The sequence below is a fragment of the Lepisma saccharinum genome, chromosome 13, assembly GCF_977018435.1.
Source record: "Lepisma saccharinum chromosome 13, izLepSacc3.1, whole genome shotgun sequence".
In the NCBI taxonomy this organism is placed as follows: domain Eukaryota; kingdom Metazoa; phylum Arthropoda; class Insecta; order Zygentoma; family Lepismatidae; genus Lepisma; species Lepisma saccharinum.
The window spans coordinates 14,236,872-14,257,740 of NC_139241.1; the positions used below are offsets into that span (position 1 = coordinate 14,236,872).

Below are 20,869 nucleotides of genomic sequence, written 5' to 3' on the forward strand. Positions count from 1 at the left end.
AATTGTGCTAGTATTGCTATTTAAAGTCAAGGGGAAGCCTGTATGGTAGGATCACTAGCAATATAACATGTAGAGAGAACTACATGTTGTGTGCATCATAGTCAGACATGGAGGGGAGGGGCACAGTAGAGGCTTCACCCTGGGCCAAGCTGAATGGATGGAGGAGAAGATGAACAAAGGCTTCTGGCCAAATGTTCTTTTGATTGTGGTTACACTATAGTTTGCATATTTTCCGAGGTTCAGAAAGTTTGCATATTTTACAATTTACATTTTACATTTTTGCACTTTACATTAACACAATTTCTGTGCGGAACTGAGTTTATTCATCCATTCTTCCTAAAAGTTATTAAGAATGCATTTGAATGAAGAAAACACTATGGCTAAGACAGAGACATCTGTTGGGGTGCTGCTGAACTACTAGACAAGTTACAAATGCTGCTTCTCAAGGTCGGTTGAGGCCTCTTATCCTCCACCATATTTGGGGAAACCCAGTTTTGATTCCCAATGTGGCTGATATCAGGTGGGAATGTCCCTGTGTAAAGTAATTGTGGAGATTGCCCAGCCTCTTCTCAGTGGGTACATGGGGACATCCTATGGGATGGAGACTGAAATTGGTTGGGTTCGGGAAAACAAGAGTCTGAAACACAGGTAGGGAAGCAGAAGTGTATAGTGGGATGCACAAGCACTGCTTGGCAAATTGTCCATCATCATTTTCATTATTTCTCATTGTAGATGTCTTTAAGAAATAGATTTTTAAGTATGTTGGTGCAGAGGCTGCCAGCAGCATGTTTGGTATTTTGTTTCAATTCTTGAAACTCTCATTTTGTAAAACAAAGAGCATGAACATGCTGATGGATAATTGGCTTGCTAATGCTTATGCATCCCACTGTACCAGTGTAACAGTTGGGCTGAAAAGTTCGTAGGCTGACTCATAGATGGCGTTACTAGAATTAAATCCATGTGATTTTTACTTAGTACTAACCTTCAAAAGATACATGTATAAATTTCACAGCTGCCGGATAATTAGTTCGTGAGATATAGCATTGTGAGTGAAGCAGCTTTTGTTATTGTGAAAAAATGGATAAAAAATAATTTCGTGAGTTAATAAAGCATTGCTTTTTGGCGAAAAAAAATTACTGTTGAAGCCAAGGCTTGGCTTGACAAACATTATTCGGACTCTGCACCAGGAAAATCAACCGTTGAGAAGTGGTTTGCTAAATTTAAACGAGGCGAAATGAGCATCGAAGACGATGCACGCAGTGGACGCCCCAAAGAGGCTGTTACCGACGAAAACATCAAAAAAGTCCACAAAATAATTTTAAATGATCGTAAAGTGAAGTTGATCGAGATAGCTGAGATTATTACATAGCGTTGTTGGAGCGTTTAAAGGATGAAATCACGAAAAAACGGCCCCATTTGAAGAAGAAAAAAGTGCTGTTTCATCAAAACAATGCACTGTGTCACAAATCAATGAAAACGATGGCAAAATTATATGAATTAGACTAGGAATTGCTTCCCCATCCACCATATTCTCCAGATCTGGCCCCCAGTAACTTTTTCCTGTTTGCAGACCTTAAAAGAATGCTCGCTGGAAAGAAATTTAGCACTGATGAAGAGGTAATCACCGAAACTAAGGCCTATTTTGAGGCTAAAGAGAAATTGTACTATAAAAATGGCATCGAAAAATTGTATGACCGCTATAATCGTTGTATCGTCCTCAAAGGCAACTACATTGAATAATAAAATCGAATTTTGTCAAAAAAATATTTTTTACTATGTTAGCCTACGAACTTTTCAGCCCAACTGTTAGGAGGTAAGGATGCTAAGTGGAGCAGGATTAAGCATGCTTGCACACATGAGTATTTTTTTGTCGGGGCAGTTTTCTATGACTGCCGGCAGCAAGTTTTACACATGCACCAACAAAATCAGGGCTTTTTAACCAAAACCTTGGAGGGGGTGCACGAAGTGATGGACAAACCTGAAAGTGCAGGTGGCTCCAGTCTTGCCAACCTCCCGATAAGAGAAAGTACTGTTTAATATGTGAAATTATGGTAAATGCTGATAAATTGTTTCGATCTAAATAATAATAATAATGAATTATTACTATTATATAATATTAATTAGTAACAGTAATTTACTATTATAATTATTTTTCGGATGATTGTAATTTTAACTTAAGTCATCTTTCTGAGATGAGTTCAACATTGAACTAGAGAAAGTTTGAGATGATTTGTCAACTACAAAGGGGAACTTTTTTTTTATTATTTGTGCCCCACAGCTTTCTAACAATGTCTTTCCATGAAATGTTTCTCCTGAGGTAAACTGGGGAGAATAAAGAAAAAGAAGAAGAGAAGAGGGTGTGGTTGGGGAAAGCATGTCACTCAACGGGAAATAAGATCTGCATATAATTTTATTTTTAATTTCTCAAAATATCGTCCATTGAAATGAATTTCTCCCTCCCAGAGAAGCAAGTTCGCAAATTATACTAGATTTTTCCATTATGCAAACACATGGTGCTAGGTGCTAACAGAACTCAAATTGTGCTAACTTTAGCATAATTATGATAGGGTTGACATCGCTGCCCTGCTTCAAGACAACTTCCTGCTAAATTGTTATGGCTTGGGTCTGTGTCCTCTTTTTCATTGCCCAAGGTGCAGGGGGTTGGGTCCAAAGGTCGATTTGTCAAGGGGAGAGCTGGCTGTAAACTGACCCTTGGATGGCCCTTCCAGGAAATTTTACATATGCAACTGCACCATTAACACCCATTGGTTTTTGGTGCTGACGATATCGATGGGGGAGATGCCACTGCTGTTATTGATGCATGTGCAAACGTGCTAAGAAAGTAATGTTTCACCTACAATTCTTACTTCTGTTTTGGACTCTGTTTTTAATTTGTTTTCTTCTAAATGTTTTACTATACATGTGCTGTGTCATGCTGGAGTACATACAGTACATGATTTAACAGGGTGGCTACTTACCGAGAATTCTGGGAATTATGCGTAAATTATTAGCTCCAGGAATTCTGCATGGATATTTCTCCGTAGACGTGAAAATCTTTTATTAATTCAAACCCCATTGAATTTATGCATATCTATAAATGCTTTGAGGCAAGTTTTTCACAGTTTGGATTTTATTTTTATCGAGGAAGGAAAAGAAAGCTTCATGGAAAATGAAACAATTCTCTCAATCTACTTACTTTGTTAGTTAGTGTTCTTTGCAGAAGAGTCTTATCTGACAAACTGAAGATTATTGTAAGATAAGATACCTTGAAGTTGATTAGGTAAATTTGAGTTTGAAATTCTCATGCAATTAATAATTTTTCGTAGATTAGTATATCCCGTAACATTTGCGACTTGTGTTTGTAGATGTATTTCGAGTCTGAGTATGTGAAATGGAAAATATAAACTCCGTGCCTCAACTATTAACAAAATTAACTATTGTAAATATATACAAGGCTCATTCAATATATAACCGGAAATATGTTGTAACAAATATTTATTACAAGCACTAAAAGAACTACACTTGTACTATGTTTCAACATAGACCTCTCCCCCTCGCTATTGCCTAGTTCAATGCACACCAGCACTTGATAAGGACACTGATTCCACAGGGAAAAAAATCTTTTGGATGCGTGCGTAATCACTCATGCACCACTGACTGGACTTCGTCGTCATTCTGGAACCTCGATTCACTTAGTGCATCTTTCAGTGGGCCAAAGGTGTGGAAATCGGAAGGTGCGAGATTGGGCAAATATAGAGGGTGGGGTAAGCACTCAAACTTTAGCTCCTTGGTGGCAGACAATGTGACATTGGGAGTGTGTGGTCTCGCATTGTGACGGAGCTAAAGAACACCAGTGGACACCAGACACCACGTCGTCACTGCAGAATGGCTTGTTTCAGTTTTTCGCACAAAAGGTTGGAGTAGGTGGCACTGTTTACATTATGACCTCTGGGCATGTAATGTTCAAGAATTGGTCCCTTGTGGTCCCAAAACAGAGTTAACATGACCTTTCTGCCACTTCGTTGATCATGCAGTGACAGAGCGACCTGGACGTGGAGAATCTTCAACGCTGGTTATGCCCTGTTTGAACTTCTCAGCCCACTCTTACACTTGAGATCAACTCATATGGTTGTCACCATACAGAACTGTCATGCGGCAATGAATTTCTATCAGTTTCACGCCTTCACTCAACAAAAATCTCATGACACTTCACTGCTCCAGCTTGGAGCACTCTGCTAAGGATGCCACCATCTTGTGTAACTGTTTCCCAGCATCCCGTGCATGAGGAGCCCTAGCTTAAAGATGCCTTCTCAAAATAAGAAACATATAACAATCACGGTCATATTTTAGATTTTTTATACTACTTTTCTGGTTATTTATTGAATGCACCTTGTATACCGTTGAATTATAATTTTTTATAAAAATTGAAACACACAGATCCTTTATATTGTTAATGTATATGTGTGTGTATGTGTGTCGGTTGTGAGAGGCGGTAATACGTGAGGTTGTACCCTTGAATATTTGGAAAGTTCACCTTGAAAACCTGGAATTATGCTTGAATTTTATCATAGTTCTGGAGTGCCCACTCTATGTAAGAAGTTACCTATGAGAATATTTCGCTATGCCAGTAACCACACTAGCTAATAAATTACACCAACAAAATAAAGGAAGATAAGTTAAAAAAATTCTGTGAGCTTTGATTTCATGCAATTTACTTATCTTGTGAACGTCTGTGTCTGTGTGCCATAAATACTTAAATAATTCTTTTATCTGTTTCCTCAGAAGTGATCAAAGTTTACGATGGTAACAAATCCCTGCAGCGCCGTCTCTTCAGGGCTATTACGGTGTCACGACAGGCCACGACAGAACAATTGCTTATTTCTGCTATGAGAGCATTCCATATCACAAGGGATTCAGGTAAGTTAAAATGTCTCTAATTGTTTTTTTATTATTAATCAAATGAAAGTGGGCTATATCCAGTCGACTGGACCTTTGGCAGTCGTAAGAGCAATTGTTTTTCAAATTGTCCTCTCCATTCGAAAAACCTCTGTGATATTCCAAAATATGAAAAATTACATACGCTTAGAATTCCATCTAGAGTATTGATGTGAATTTTCATGTAGTTTGATTTTGCTGTTGTCTAGATATTCTCAATAGTTTCACAACTATGTAAGTCTATTAAACTATTGATAATATGTAGATAACAGTGAAAGCAAACTACACGAAAATTGATGTCAATACTCTAGAAGAAATTCTAAGCATATGCAATTTTTCATATTTTGGAATATCAAAGAGGTTTTTCGAATGGAGCGGAAAATTTTAAAAAAATCTTCCTTACAACTGCCAAAGGTCGTCGGGGTGAATCACACGAGGCTAGATTTCTTGCTGGGTTTGACTAGCAGTGGGGTACTTTTTACCTGCTATTCCCCGCCAAGCCAAAGATCCAATGGACAAACCCAGATTTTTCATCTCCAGAAGGGGGAAGTTCGAACTGCAAAAAGTAGTGTTTCCAAATGCCTGATTTTTGCTCAGTCATAAATGACATCTACTGTCAACATGCACCCTTCACTCGCAGTTCAGAGGGGGAGAGAGAATTGTAGATCCATTTGTTTGCTACCTGTCAGCGACCCATAGGCTTAGCTGTGCCTTGACTAGACCAAGCCGATTGGTTCAAGAATTCATGTGACCCTCCCTGTCTTTGGATGGACAAATTAGAATTTCAAGTTTGTTCTTTCGCTGGATGGGGAATAGTTTTTGCCTCATACAATACTCATTACCAAACTTCTTGGTAGAGTTTTGTTCCCACAAAGTATTGCTCAGTGCAAGCTATAAATATAGATTTATATATCTTACCATCTTTGGCTGCTAGTGAACCGCACAAGATAACTAACTAACTCTCTAGCCGTATTAAACATGAAGGTTTATGGCTGCAGCAACACAAGCGTTCCATTTGTCCCTATCCTGAGCAAGATCAATCCAACCTTTTCCATCCTTTACTGATTTCTTTTAGGTCCATCTCAATGTTAGCCCTCCATTTTCTTCTTGGCCTTCCTACAGGTCTCTTACCATCAGGTTTCCCAACAAGAATTCTGTAAACCACAAGATAACACAGGTCGAATTAAATGACCTAATCAGGAACTTAGAATTTTCTAAAATAAAAGCCGAATTGTTGGTCTTACGGCTGCAACAATGGAATTCCCTGGGGGATGAGATGTGAAGGCACCCTAAAGACAAAGAATTTCTTCCATTTTTCGAAACAAAAGGGGACCTGACTGTGTGCCACATGACAAAGGCTTCTTTGCATCGATGAATACATCACATAAGACCAAGTACTGGAGACTTTTTATTGATTCCTCCAAGTTCTGTCTTAAAGCAGTTTTGCTATGCAACGGTAATGCTGTAATATCAATTCCTGTTGTCTGTAATATCAATTCCTGTTGTCCATGTGTGGTTGACATTCAAGAAACTTATGAAAACGTGAAATAAAATTCTTCGGTAATGATGAGTGAACTACATGAAATGCATTTCGACAAGTGTGTTATAGTTTTCTGAGGAACAGGAGAGCAAAGAACTATGAACAACTCATGGAGAATCTTCGGACGTCTTAGGAGAAGACTGGGTGGGAATTCAACAATAATAGTATTACTTAATTACTTCCCCCCCCCCCTTAGTGCTTTGCTGTTAGTGGTTTTTACTGTTCAAGGGATCTATTTCAGTAAAGAAAGGGCACTTTCTCCTACACAACAGAAAAACATTGTTGTCGAGGATTCAGTAACCATTTACAGAAGGTTGTTTGCTTTATATCCTACCATTTTGACTTGTACTCACCTTAAGAGATACCGCGCTGCCACCACCAATCATGAACCCCCAGCATTGTGGACTATCGCCCAGCATCGCAGTTTCCATTGCAGCAAGCTCCAGCGCAGGACAGGCATGGGAATTCTGTCCCACTCCTCCCTGCAAGATTTCCATAGACCATCCGGGCGGCAATGTTGAAGATGTCGTTTCAACAGTCCAAATGCGCAAAAATCCATTGGACTGGCAACTGGGCTTTTCACAGGAATGTCTTCAAACGGAATGACACGAATTCCTAATTTCTCTGCCATTTCCTGATAAAAACGTAGTGATGTTCTGGCAGTATGACTCGAAGCATTGTCCATATGGATCATCACCTGGTTCGCGTCCATTCCATATAATTGTGGGATGTCTCTCCGATAGATAGGTGTCAGAATGGAGTCTTGGAATTATCTGGCATTCACCTTCACGTTTTTGACCACCTTGCGTATCATCAACTTACCCTCATATCCGAATCCCATCACAACCGTAAAGCCATGAGGGAAACTTTCCCTGCACTGACGCCCCTTGCCGTCAGTGTCACAGTATGTGATCGCCCGAATGTGACCACCAGCAGTGAGATGGACATATGATTCATCCATTGTGACAACTTTCTTCCATTTGGAACCTTCCAGGTACTTTTCATACAGTTTCCTGCAGTTCGTCTTACGTTCGGCAATGTGACGCGGTAGAAGGTGGTGTACACGGGCCTTCCGCACACACTTCAACCTGAGGTGCTTGCAAATTGTTTTGTTCACAGTTGACGGTGCGAGGTGAAATCTGTGGGCCATATCACGTTGAGTCGGGGGATTTTCTTGGCACGCCAATCGACGGATCCCCCTTAGCACTACGGGTGACACTTTGCTTGCAGCCCTTCTCCTGGTGGTTTTCGTGGGTGAATGTTTCGCAAGGGGAGCCTGTTGTGTGTAACGGGCCACAATAGCTTTTGCAGTAGTCACCCCGAGTGTTAACCCATTCTCCCGACACTGTTTCACAATGCATACGTATGAAAACTTAGCATGGAAAAGGGCCATTACGTAATCCTCCCAATACCGGTTGATTTTCGGCGCCATTTGATAACATTTACTACCAACACTCATGCACCTACAAGGTCAGACACAACACTGCTCCCGCCAGCAGACCCATAGTTCCAGCATGATACGCCAGGTGGCAGCACTGAATTGAAAATGGTCGGATATAAAGCGAACAACCTCTGTATTTCAAGGCTGCCCGCAGGATTTTTTGTGGGGGGAGGGGGGGGGAATCGGCACGGAAAGTGCCGAGGAAACATAGAGTTATGCTTTCCCCCAGTTAAGAGAATTATCATAAAGCATCACCAGAACTAACTTAATTTGCATAGATGCTTAAACTGTCTTTCACGGCACCTCTCATCTATATTTTCACGCTTTAATTTCAAAATTTAAATTGTATTAATTCTTCCCAGATATCTCTGTAGGGGTGGGGGGACAAGTGCCTCTTTTCGCAGGCACTCTTAATATATTTATCAAGTTATGTCCACATTGCTCATGATTAATTGTTATATAACATGAATTATGCTTATCTTGAAAATAAGTGCCAATGCATTGCTTATGGGTAACATGAATTATGCCGTAACTTCAAATTAAGAGCCATTCTTAGAAAATGAAGTGCATATTCGTGCTCAGGAGGTGAATTTCAGGAAGAAACAGCTACTTTCCTTTGTGTAACAGAAAAAAGTGAAACTTTGTAGAACAGTGTCTCCAATTAAGGCACATTGCAGAGTTGTTCATACCCACTTTAAACTATGGATTCAGTCCCGATTAGACTATCTGAGCATGAAGTGCACTTAAAATAAATTTTGATAAACCTCAGAATCTTTATCACAGTTGGAAAAGATCCAATAGTTAAACCAATTATCATATTCAAATTTCTTTCTTCGAAATCTTGATAAAATAGGGTATATCGTTCATATTTAATGCAGTACAGTGTCGTATTTTTCTGCTGTAAGACAATAACCTAAGAATTATAGATTTTTATTTCCATTTCCTTGCAAAGCTTTAAATCCCCCATAATTTATTCCTTTCTTGTATAATAACTGTTTTTGTAGCAGTGTAGGGCCTTCCCGATGGTGCAGTGGTAGCGTCGTCACCTTGTAATCAAGGGGTCTCAGGTTCGATACCCAGTGGAGGCACACAGTGGTTTGGATCCCACTTTAAACTGTAGGTCCAGTCCCAATTAGCCTTACTGTACATAAAGTGGACTTAGAACACCAACAACTCAATTGTAACAGTGTAAAATTTCTGCAGTGATATGTAATATTCTTTTTGTAGCATTTATATTCAGATAGCTAAAAATTGGCATCGTTGTTTTCTGACATTTATATTAGAATTAGTTAAGTGTCAGCATTAGAATCTGAAAAAGAAATGTTCATAGAATATTGGAAAAGTAAAGGTCTTGCTCTCTCAGATCACTACTTTTTATATATAAGACTTATCAGAGAACTGCATCTGATGCAAGGACGTATTTAGGGGAGGGGTCCAGGGGGTCCTTGACTCCCCTGAAAGATTTATCAAGTACAAAAATTAAATAATGAAAAATATATTCTTTTAGCCTTTGTTGTATAATTTCCTCTGAATTTATTGGAAGACAAGGATTATATTGGGATCATACGGCTTTGAAGGACATTACAAAGAAGATTTATGTACACTACTACTCAATATGCATAAAATATTAATCAGAAACTTACTTTTCTCCAACTACATGTAACATAATTTTTGTTATTCGATAAATATTCAATTATTCATCTATTTGACAATTATTTCATTGCTAGGGCACTTGCTTTTATGTAAATTACGTATTCCGATCTTAACTACAGGTAAGCTATGTAATGAATATGTGATGTTATATCTCTATTCTTATACAGTCTTTTTACCTAATCGTGTTTAAACATTATTATTCCTGGGACACTTGTCCCCCCCCCCCCCCCGAAAGATATTTCTAGATACATGCCTGATCTGATGCAAGTTTCTGTACATATTTAATAAATATCCAGAAAAAACTAGTCACAGTGTTGAGTTGTTCTGCAATCTGATTTAAGAAACAAGTATAATACTTATAATATATGCTGGAGACACTGCACAACTGAATGCAAACTGGCCAATGTTGAAGGGATCTGAAACAGCAAAGGATGGTGTATATACTGGAATGTGATGTGCCAGACTGTCAGCAGTGTTGCCATATATACTCGAGTTGATGTGGGTCCCTTGAATGTGCCCCCTCTCCCCCACCCTCCAAAACAAGAGCCAATCGAACTTTTATTAATGTCATTTCCGTGTTCAGCATCCTCAGATTAGTAAAGATTGGGTACTTTCATTTCTGTAACAAAATGTGTGTAAAACAGTGTAATTAACACAAATTACTGTGACTGAAATTAAATTATATGTGAAATATATAATTTTAGACTATGTTTATTTTCAAGCATGGCATCGCCCCCTTGCTAAATCCCTCCAAATGCCCATGTCTAAAACTATTTATATTTTAAATCAAGGATTCTCTTAATTGAAGTAATGGGTTAAACCATATTTCTTGAATCATATATCTACTTTCAATTGGAACTCGCATGTTCAATCTACTGGATCATTAACATCTTGGTGCTAAAATACATGTAATGATTGTATTTATTAAATAGAAAGGAATTTTTCAATGTAGGTTTCTGGTTATAGAGATAACAACTATTTTTTCCTTCATAACTAACTGTTATACTTTTTTTTGTATTTTTGCAGGTAATTTTTACTTAACTGATGCATATTCCACAGAAGAATCAGAACTTTGTGATCCAACTCCTTTACAAAATCTCACACGCAAAGAGGGAAAGAGACCTGCAATATTCCTACGCTTCAGGTAAGAAAACAATGTATTGTTTACTCAAATACAGTACTGTAGGTGAAATGATGCATGATAGCAACTGAAAAGGAGAATGGTGTTAACCTTTACATGCCGAAAAGGTTCACAGATCATATAACTGGTATTTTAACAAATCACCAGTTTTGTTGTATCTCCACTTCTAGTCGGAAGTGAGTTGATAACGTTATCATGTTGTGTTGTGGTGTGAATTAACAACATTAATAAAATGTTTGCGCAAATTGTGTAGTGTATTCAAAATCCACATAAACAAGCAATCAGCCCTCCTGAAGAGTTAGTCGAGATGGACATACAACAAAACAGCATTCAGTTGGCAAAATGTCCAAAGAGGCCACAAATGCATAGATGTGAGCAGTGCTTTAGTCCGAAAATTTTCAGAGGGTTCCCTGCTGGAAAATTCTACTGTTTAAAGTAGAAAAAATCTACTGTTGTTAATTGTACTCTACTGTGTCTCTTGAAAATCTCCTGAAGCTCAATGGTTTCCTACTGAATACATGTACAGTGGAAGAATTACAAGTGAAATATTATCTTCAGCATCACGTAATATCATATATAGTGTGACTAGCTCAACATGTTGGTTGTAAATATAATGTTTCATTGCTCTTGATTTATAATTTGTTGTTATATCTATTTGAAAATCCAAACACAATAGATTTTTAAAACACCTACTGATCTACTGAAAACAGTAAAGTAGAGAAACTACAAGTGAAAATATCTTCTTCAGTATTATATTTAATACTATCTGATTACCTGGCATTGCCCGGGTATTTATTTATCCCAATCTTGTATTATACAGGAAAATAATGAATTCGAACTATACTGTAAAATGTAACTAATTTTAAATGTGATCGTGAATGTCACCAATTAGCTTAGCGACTCCGAAAACTATGGATTCGACACTAATCTAGGTCATTTGTGGCATTTTATTTTTCACCCCTTCTCACTCTCCATGCCGATAGGTGATGAACTTGAAGTTGAACCGCATTGGGAGTGTCACGAAAACTGGATTCCGTTTGCAACACAGCCTGAATGTTAGACAACCAGAGAAACACTATTGTTGTGTGGATTGCATAGAGTCAAGGATATCTGTTTGTGGGGAATTTAATATTGGATGTTCTCGATTATTTTTATGTATCACCCCTTCCCACCCCACCCCTAGTGTTGCCAGGGGTGTCTTACCCCCACAGTATTTCTTTCCAGATTGCAAGTGATACGTGTACCAAGTTTAGTTGAAATTGCTCCAGGCGTTCGAGAGTTATGCCAGAACAAACATATATACACACCTACACACATACATCCATTTTTATATAGAGAGAGATGTATGTAGTGTGTTTAGTTTAAGATGGTGACTGTAAATAAATATTACATTTCATTCTTCCTTATTGAATTTTTTTTATTTTCATGTGTTTGAAAACCTGTACTCAGTAGATATTTCAAAACACCTATAGATCTACGCCAACTTTCAAGAAACAGAGTGGACCATGTTTTCATTAAATATATGGATGAAACTATTTAACCACTACAAAAATGTCATTTATGGTAGAACACTGATGATGATGATATAAATTATTTTAAAAATAAAAAAATATGAAATGCATATTTTAATGATTGCATTTAAATGTAAAGTCTGCAGTAGTATTTTATAGGCTCCAGTACAACATGTTATTGTATCTTATTTTCTTGTTGATATTGCTTTTGTCAATTTGCATACCGTTAATAACTTTAACAATACTGGTCACGATACTAAAATGGAAAACTTGAGAAAAAACACTTTGAAGACTCACAACTTACACTGAGCAATAATCTTCTTCTGGATCTGTTTCTACCTGTGAACCTGAAAACACCCCATTGATATGTCACCACACCTGCCACTAGAACATTTTGCACAAGCTTTTGAATTAGTGTCATTTGCAGCATGGTGGTTTTGCATCCATATCTTCACATATTTCTGAGGCTTAAATGGATCACTGGTGGGCTTTCTTGATGTTATGTTCCCAATCACATGAAACTAGAAATGTTTGACAGTAATAAGCTCACTGGAGCATGGCCAAATTACATAAATAAGTTTAAACAAAATGAAAATCGAAGGTGCATGCATTGTAGCAGAATAATGTATACACTGATTAGTAAAGTTAACCATATAGTGTACGGTGTAGCCGCCATATACCCTTGATTACAGCTCTGGATGTGAGTTTGCCCTGCTGAAAATCCTGTCTACTTTTTTCAGTTGATCAATAGGTGTTTTGAAATATCTACTGTGTTCAGATTTTCAAACAGATATAAATAAAATTTGTTAATACGGAGGAATGAAATGTAATATTTACATCCACCACCTTAAGCTGAAAACACTCTTGTAATACTGAAGTTTCTCTACTGAACTGTCTTCTGTAGATCAATAGGTGTTTTGAAACATCTACTGTGTTTAGCTATTTCTCTTGTAGTCTACGGTTATTACAAGCATATAAACACAGTTCTTCGTTATGACGTTTCAGAACACATGCTTCCTTCATCAGACATTTATTTTTATTTTGATTAAAGATACAGTTAATTTTTTTTAAACAAAAAAGAATCAGTTATACATTGGATGTTGCCAATGTTACATTGCTGTAAAATCAAACTAAAAATAAATGTCTGATGAAGGGAGTGTGTGTTCTCCTGAAACGTCACAACGAAAAACTGTGTTTTTATACTTGTAATAACCGTAGACTACAAGAGAAATAATTCTACAATGCAATCAATGTGTACATACGAGAATTTTTTTTACTGTGTTTAGGTTTAGAAATAGATATAAAAGTAAATTGTTAATCAAGAGGAATGAAATTTCTATTTACAACCAACATGTTAAGCTAGACACACTACATGCAATATTACATGTAATACTGAAGAGAATATTTCATTTATAGTTCCTGTATTGTACATGTACATTGGACATACTGAAGGTGTTCAGAAGGATGTGTGTGTAACGTGTGTAATTATTGTCATATTTCAATTAATTCGCATGGGACTGCAGACCTCATTTCTGATTGGCCTACTTTATTTGAAATATTTTCTCAACGTTCATACATTTATTAGTGGGCGAATTCACACACACACACGTACAGTCCCATGCAAATTAATTGAAATACGACAATAACTACACACTTTATGTATTTTTTTTTGTACTTATACCCTAATTCATCAATTACACTATTTAGAAACAATAAATTACATATTCGTAATATTTCTTAATAGCTAATATGTTCTTCTTTCTGTTACATAATTTGTATTACACGATTTGTCATAGATATTCATCATCATGAAACTATAGTAAAGTTTGAGACTCTATCATGCATAAAAATATCTTGTTCTGATTAATTCGCACGGGACTGTATGATTTCCCCTATTTCACTGTTATTGTTTTTAGCTGTTCTGTTCTATTACCTCAAAGACTATCTTAGAAAAGTTTTTTACAATTTGTTCTGGTTTCCTCAATAGTTAAGTCCAGAATAGTAAAGTTTGAGATATATAAAACATAAGTTATGTTAAAAGAGATTAAATTGGAAGGTAAAAGATAATTCAGAGTGCCCTGTCACTTGATTCCTACTTCATCTCAGGTTGGCAACAGTTGCCTTGAATAAAGCCTGAGATGGCAACAGTTGCCAGCCTGAGGTGGAGTAGAAAGTAAGTGACAGGGCACTCTAGTTTGTATTTTCCCTTACAATTTAATATCTTTTAATCCAACTTATCTCTTACATGTTTTAAACTTTTACTATTCTGAACTTAACTCCTGAGGAAACCACATGATGTGGCGAAGGCTTGAGTAATTAAAAAGAAGTAATTACTTGCCTAAACTGGACTTGAGTTATTTAGTGAAATAATTTCATGCAGTGTATGTAAGTTATGCCTTATCTGAGCATATTTTGTCTATTTACCCACCAAAAGGGACCGTGATAACGACAGTGGAGAAGTGCGAGTGTACTCTGGGAAGCTGCAAGTGTCGGAGGCCTATTGCATAGTGACTGTGACCAGTGACACCACTGCTTCGGACATCATTCAGGAATCCATGCGGAAATTTGGCCTTGAAAACTCCTGTAGTGAAGATTACCGTCTTAGCGAGATTCTTTTGGACAGAGGAGGTAAGGAAAGCTGCCTTTTCCAATCTTAGTCATGGTATCAATAGAAAATGCAATGGTCTAGTAAGCAGACAAGTGCCAGGTGTTTCAGAAATAATTGAGGGCTTAAAAAAAATTATTGCAAGTAAACTACTCAACTTACATTAATTAAACCAGTCCAGAACAAATGAGGAAAGCAAACAGTTTGTGTCTTGTTTAGCGAAGAGTTTACATTCATACGTAGAGAAGCATGCGTATCATGGCAGTGACAGACACTATCAACAGTCCCATGTTGATGCGAGTGTGGCATGAACTAGAGTATCGTCTCAATGTGTGCCATGTCACCTGTGGTGCACACATTGAACGTTTGTAAGTGTCAAAAAAAACTGTTTGCGTTCCTCTATCGGGTATGGTTTCATTAAGGCGATGAGGGACAATTTCCCCTAGGTCTTTCTCGCTGCGGCAGCTGCCGATCACTGTTGCCAACTTCGCTCTTTTGTAGCCAGATCTGGCTCTTTCGTACACTCATTTGACTGTGAACTGTCTGCCCCACCATGATGCCACCACTGGCTCCGGCCCATAAAGACCAACCTTTGCCATGAGTGTACATTTTGCACGTGATATTCATATATAGGCTGCATCACTCATCCCCTCTTTCCTCCCCAGCTATTTTTATATATAGCACTGTGGCTAAAGTGAAGATGACAATATTATTATCTGGGAACCTTTACTTTCGATTTCATATGAACATCATTGGATTATTGAGATGGGTGATGCCACCAAATTAGGCGGTGAAAACTAAGAATAAATTGACATAACTTTAAAGCTAACGGTAATAGCAGTGCCCCACCCCTCTGACACCTAAAATTACCCTAGGAGGCACTTTGTGCAACCTTTGTTAATCTAGTTCTATCTTAGTTCATCTTTAGTTCTATTAATGGTGAAATGTAGTTCTTTTATGCACATCAGGTTTGGCAACACTGCCAGGATGGCCGTATGAGGCAAGGAGAAGTGCATTAGGTTTATGGGACCATCATTTTATTCGTTCTCTCGGGAATATCAAACATCCAATGACGTAGAAAAATACTGAACGGAAAAAGAACACATTGAACTATGTCATAGTAGTAGGAATAGTCTAAATTCCCATTTCATTAGCTGTAACTTGAAGTTGATTTCCATAAGGAATACATGGGATTCTGTAAATACTTATTAATCATATTTTTCAAACATCGTGTCTAGCTTACTAATAAACTTGAAAAAGAGTTTCTACTTGCAATATGAAGAGAAATTCATACTCTTGCATACTAAACCCTTTTTTAAATAGCAGTGCCAAATCCGACAATATTGAAATAAATGCACAACTAGTGTATAATTGTCCCTCCTCGCCTTAACATAAGTTCAATTCTTTTCTTGCAACAAATTTTTGCAATCGCTCAATTATTTCTGAAACATTCTGTATAACTGAAAACACTCTTTCTGTTGGTACTCTGTGCTTGCATACTAACTCACTTGTAAGCACCTCACATGTGAATGAAAAGCATGAGAACCAGGCGTGTATGTAGAAATATATTGCAGAAGGGGTTCTTGGCTGCTAAATCTTGTGAAACACATATTATTATTATTATAACGATAATAATCTATGATTTATTTCTCTTGTAGTCTATGGCTATTACAAGCATAAAAACACAGTTTTTCATTGTGATGTTTCAGGAAAACATATGCCCCCTTGATCAGACATTTATTTTTAGTTTGTTTAAAGATACAGTTATAACAATGGTTAAAATTTTAAATTTTTTAAATCAAACTAAAAAAATGTAACCATTGTTATAACTGTATCTCTAATCAAACTAAAAATGAATGTCTGCTGAAGGGAGTGTGTTTTCTCCTGAAACGTCGCAATGAAAAACTGTGTTTTTATGAAAAAATATAAATATGCTGACCAAGGCAGTAATTTATTTTATTAAAAACATAAACTAAAGATAACGTTTCAACCTTCTAGCAAGGTCTTCATCAGACTCTGTATCAAGTACAAAAGTAACAAGATACCAAAAACAGGGCATTATATACACAAAACATTACTCCCTCCAGACTAATAGAAAGTTGTTTTGGAACTTTCTCGCAGGTGGCTTTCACTATACTTTCACCTAAAAGGCGAAAAATATATACTTTCATATAGAATGTGGATTGGGCTTTATATATCACGCTCTTTTTCCTTCATTTTCTTCCTTCTCCTCTCCTCTTTCTCTCTTGTCCTTTCCACTCTTTCTAACACTTTCTTCCATTCTTTGTTTAACTTCAGTCCCCCATTCCAGTTCATTGTGTCTTCTTCACCTTTCTTCTCTATTTCCTTGGCTTCCTTCCATTTTCTCACTAGCATTCTCTTCTCCCTTCCTATCTGCTTAGCCTCATCCCACTCTATGTCATGTCCTGTTTCTCTCGTGTGTTTAAATATCGCATTTCTCTCTCTCTTAAGTCGTACATCATCCCTATGTTGTTTCAACCTATCTTTCAGTCTCTTTTTCGTTTCTCCTATGTACACACTCTGACATTCTTTACATTTTACTTCGTAGATAATTCCTTCCTCTTCCTCTTCTCTGTTTTCCTTTTTCTTGTTTGCATTCTTCGCTATTCCTAAGATGCTTCTCCCTCCCTTCCTGTAAGTTTTAATGCCCGCTTTCCTAAGCACTTTGCATATCTTTTCTGTGGTCTCCCCCATACTCCTTATTCCAAACCACCTCTCTTTTTCTTTCTCTTCATCTTTTTCTTTCTCTTCCAATTCTCCCCTTCCTCTTTTCTTCCTTCTTCTGTTTATGTCCAGTCTATCTATGAGAAGCAGGATAGACTGGACATAAACAGAAGAAGGAAGAAAAGAGGAAGGGGAGAATTGGAAGAGAAAGAAAAAGATGAAGAGAAAGAAAAAGAGAGGTGGTTTGGAATAAGGAGTATGGAGGAGACCACAGAAAGGATATGCAAAGTGCTTAGGAAAGCGGGCATTAAAACTTACAGGAAGGGAGGGAGAAGCATCTTAGGAATAGCGAAGAATGCAAACAAGAAAAAGGAAAACAGAGAAGAGGAAGAGGAAGGAATTATCTACGAAGTAAAATGTAAAGAATGTCAGAGTGTGTACATAGGAGAAACGAAAAAGAGACTGAAAGATAGGTTGAAACAACATAGGGATGATGTACGACTTAAGAGAGAGAGAAATGCGATATTTAAACACACGAGAGAAACAGGACATGACATAGAGTGGGATGAGGCTAAGCAGATAGGAAGGGAGAAGAGAATGCTAGTGAGAAAATGGAAGGAAGCCAAGGAAATAGAGAAGAAAGGTGAAGAAGACACAATGAACTGGAATGGGGGACTGAAGTTAAACAAAGAATGGAAGAAAGTGTTAGAAAGAGTGGAAAGGACAAGAGAGAAAGAGGAGAGGAGAAGGAAGAAAATGAAGGAAAAAGAGCGTGATATATAAAGCCCAATCCACATTCTATATGAAAGTATATATTTTTCGCCTTTTAGGTGAAAGTATAGTGAAAGCCACCTGCGAGAAAGTTCCAAAACAACTTTCTATTAGTCTGGAGGGAGTAATGTTTTGTGTATATAATGCCCTGTTTTTGGTATCTTGTTACTTTTGTACTTGATACAGAGTCTGATGAAGACCTTGCTAGAAGGTTGAAACGTTATCTTTAGTTTATGTTTTTAATAAAATAAATTACTGCCTTGGTCAGCATATTTATATTTTTTCATAATAATGGAAACAAGGCTTAATGGTGTTATAATGTGTTTTTATGCTCGTAATAACCATAGACTACGAGAGAAATAATTCTACATTGCAAACAATGCATACATACAAGAAAAATTATAATAATCTATGGCCATCTATTTTGTTTGTATTTCTAGAATATGCTAGGTGCTATAAATTTGTAAATATGTGTTTAATATTGCTGTATTTGCAATGTTGTTCAATTAAAACAAATGCATTAGTTTAGATAAAATATAATAATAATCATAAGCACAGTAATTATTTTAGCACTTCTATTGTTTCACAAATGCCTGAAACCTATTTGCAATGATTTTGTTACTAAAGTACTGAAATCACTGAACATAGTTATTAGACACCTCTTAAATAAATATTTGGGGCATACCACGAAAATATCCTACTCTATGTAAATAACAATATGAATTAATATGGAAATTATTATTGTTTGTAATTGCATTAAAGTTTAGATATTTGTGAATGCATATAAAATGCACATTTCACAAAGAAAAGTTACTAACATCTGCAGCCTATATGCTTCACGGACAAATAAAGTCAAAGTTTGCTACATTTTTAAATCGTCACACACGTAATGCATTTTTGTTAATGCTTCTCATGCATTCAGCCTGTGCCATCACACTCATTTTTTAGCAGACACCATAAAGTACTTCATAATTATGTGAAATAAAAAACAATAAGTATTTTTAAAAAAAATAAAAATCTTTTACTTACGTAATGTGAGTATACTCCGTTTATGAAAGCAACGTTTTGGGGGTCATACTGCCCCTTCTTTAAGCTTTTTCTTGGCATGTATCAGTGCTCCATGCCGCATCAATTACGTCGAACAAGGAATAGGGTAAAAGGATTCACTTGGTAAAAAAACATAGTTAAAAACTTGTACATGCCTATATGAAGCTTTCCGTTTCCTATTTCTTCCCTCATGTAAAACCCTCAGAAACATATGAAGTTAAAACTTAAAACTGTAAAAACCCACTTTACTCAAATGTCCGTTTTGATTCCCGATGGTTCCCAGCGGAAAGTTTTAACTTTCATATGTTTCCGAGGGTTTTACATGAGGGAAGAAATAGGAAACGGAAAGCTTCATATAGGCATGTACAAGTTTTTAACTATGTTTTTTTACCAAGTGAATCCTTTTACCCTATTCCTTGTTCGACGTAATTGATGCAGCATGGAGCACTGATACATGCTAAGAAAAAGCCTGAAGAAGGGGGCAGTATGACCTCCGAAATGTTGCTTTTATAAACGGAGTATACTCACATTACATAAGTAAACTATTTTTATTTTTTTAGAATACTTATTGTTTCCAAAAGTGAGTAATTTGCACAAGTGCAAATATGAATATGTGAAATAAGCTCATTGTGGATATTTTAATCCAATATCACATCTAGAATCTTGAATTTTGTGTGCAAAATGTCACACACGTGACACTGGAATGCCCCATTTGATGTTTCTTCTGTGGTCCAAATCAAAATGTATATTAGGTGAAAGATCTGCACTATAAGGAGGATGTTTGGAAATGTGACGTTGTCCTGAAGCATGTATCAAGGTGTTTATCTTTCTTGCAGTCACTGAACGGGTGCTTTCCTTTGAAGAGAAACCTTGGGATATCATAAAGGAGTTGGGGAAAGATTCCATTCGGCAAATGGAACTGATGCGGCTTTATTTGCAACTAAAACAGGATCCTCATGGACCCAATTTGGCACTTTTCATTGGAAACCTTCCTCCTAACCTCTCGCAACGTGTGTACGAAGATTTGTTAATCGAGTTCCTGGGAAAAGGTAAGTTTTTGTGATATTATGTTTGTTCTGCTGACTGCAATACATTGGATATTTCTACGCATGTAGTATACAGGGTGTTTCTGTGACCTTGAATCAAACTGGCAGGGTGGATGGAGAATGACCCAAGTATTAATATGAGGTAAGGAACTCCAGTCTGGAAACGTGTCAATAACAAGTTATAAGCCAAAACTAGTTGGGGTTGCCTATGACACTGGAATAAGACGACTGAAAGATGTGGCTTTTAGATTTAATATTGACATTACAGTGGATCGTAGCACTCTATGATGAAAACGTTACAGTAGGTGTTCAAAATGTCAACCCACAGTGTTTATTCGGGCATGGCAGCATCGCAGGATGCTCTGTCACATCCCCTCTAACATCCCTGGAGTCGTTCTGACGAAATCACAGGCAACAAGGATTCTTCACTCGCTAAGGAACTCCAACTAGTTTTGGCTGATAACTTTTTAACACATTGGGGTCTGACGATGGGC

The 20,869-nt window shown here is 37.1% G+C and overlaps 1 protein-coding gene across 3 annotated transcripts in view; it reads left to right on the top strand.

The window, feature by feature from the left end:
- LOC145997184 (diacylglycerol kinase theta) overlaps positions 1-20,869 on the top strand; it is a 262,475-nt gene that overhangs the window by 196,371 nt on the left and 45,235 nt on the right. For all 3 annotated transcript variants that reach the window (XM_083133895.1, XM_083133897.1, XM_083133896.1), the window contains 4 exons: positions 4,783-4,917; positions 10,596-10,713; positions 14,656-14,849; positions 20,166-20,378. In XM_083133895.1, the coding sequence (XP_082990021.1) occupies positions 4,783-4,917; positions 10,596-10,713; positions 14,656-14,849; positions 20,166-20,378 (660 nt within the window). The remainder of the gene's footprint in view (positions 1-4,782; positions 4,918-10,595; positions 10,714-14,655; positions 14,850-20,165; positions 20,379-20,869) is intronic.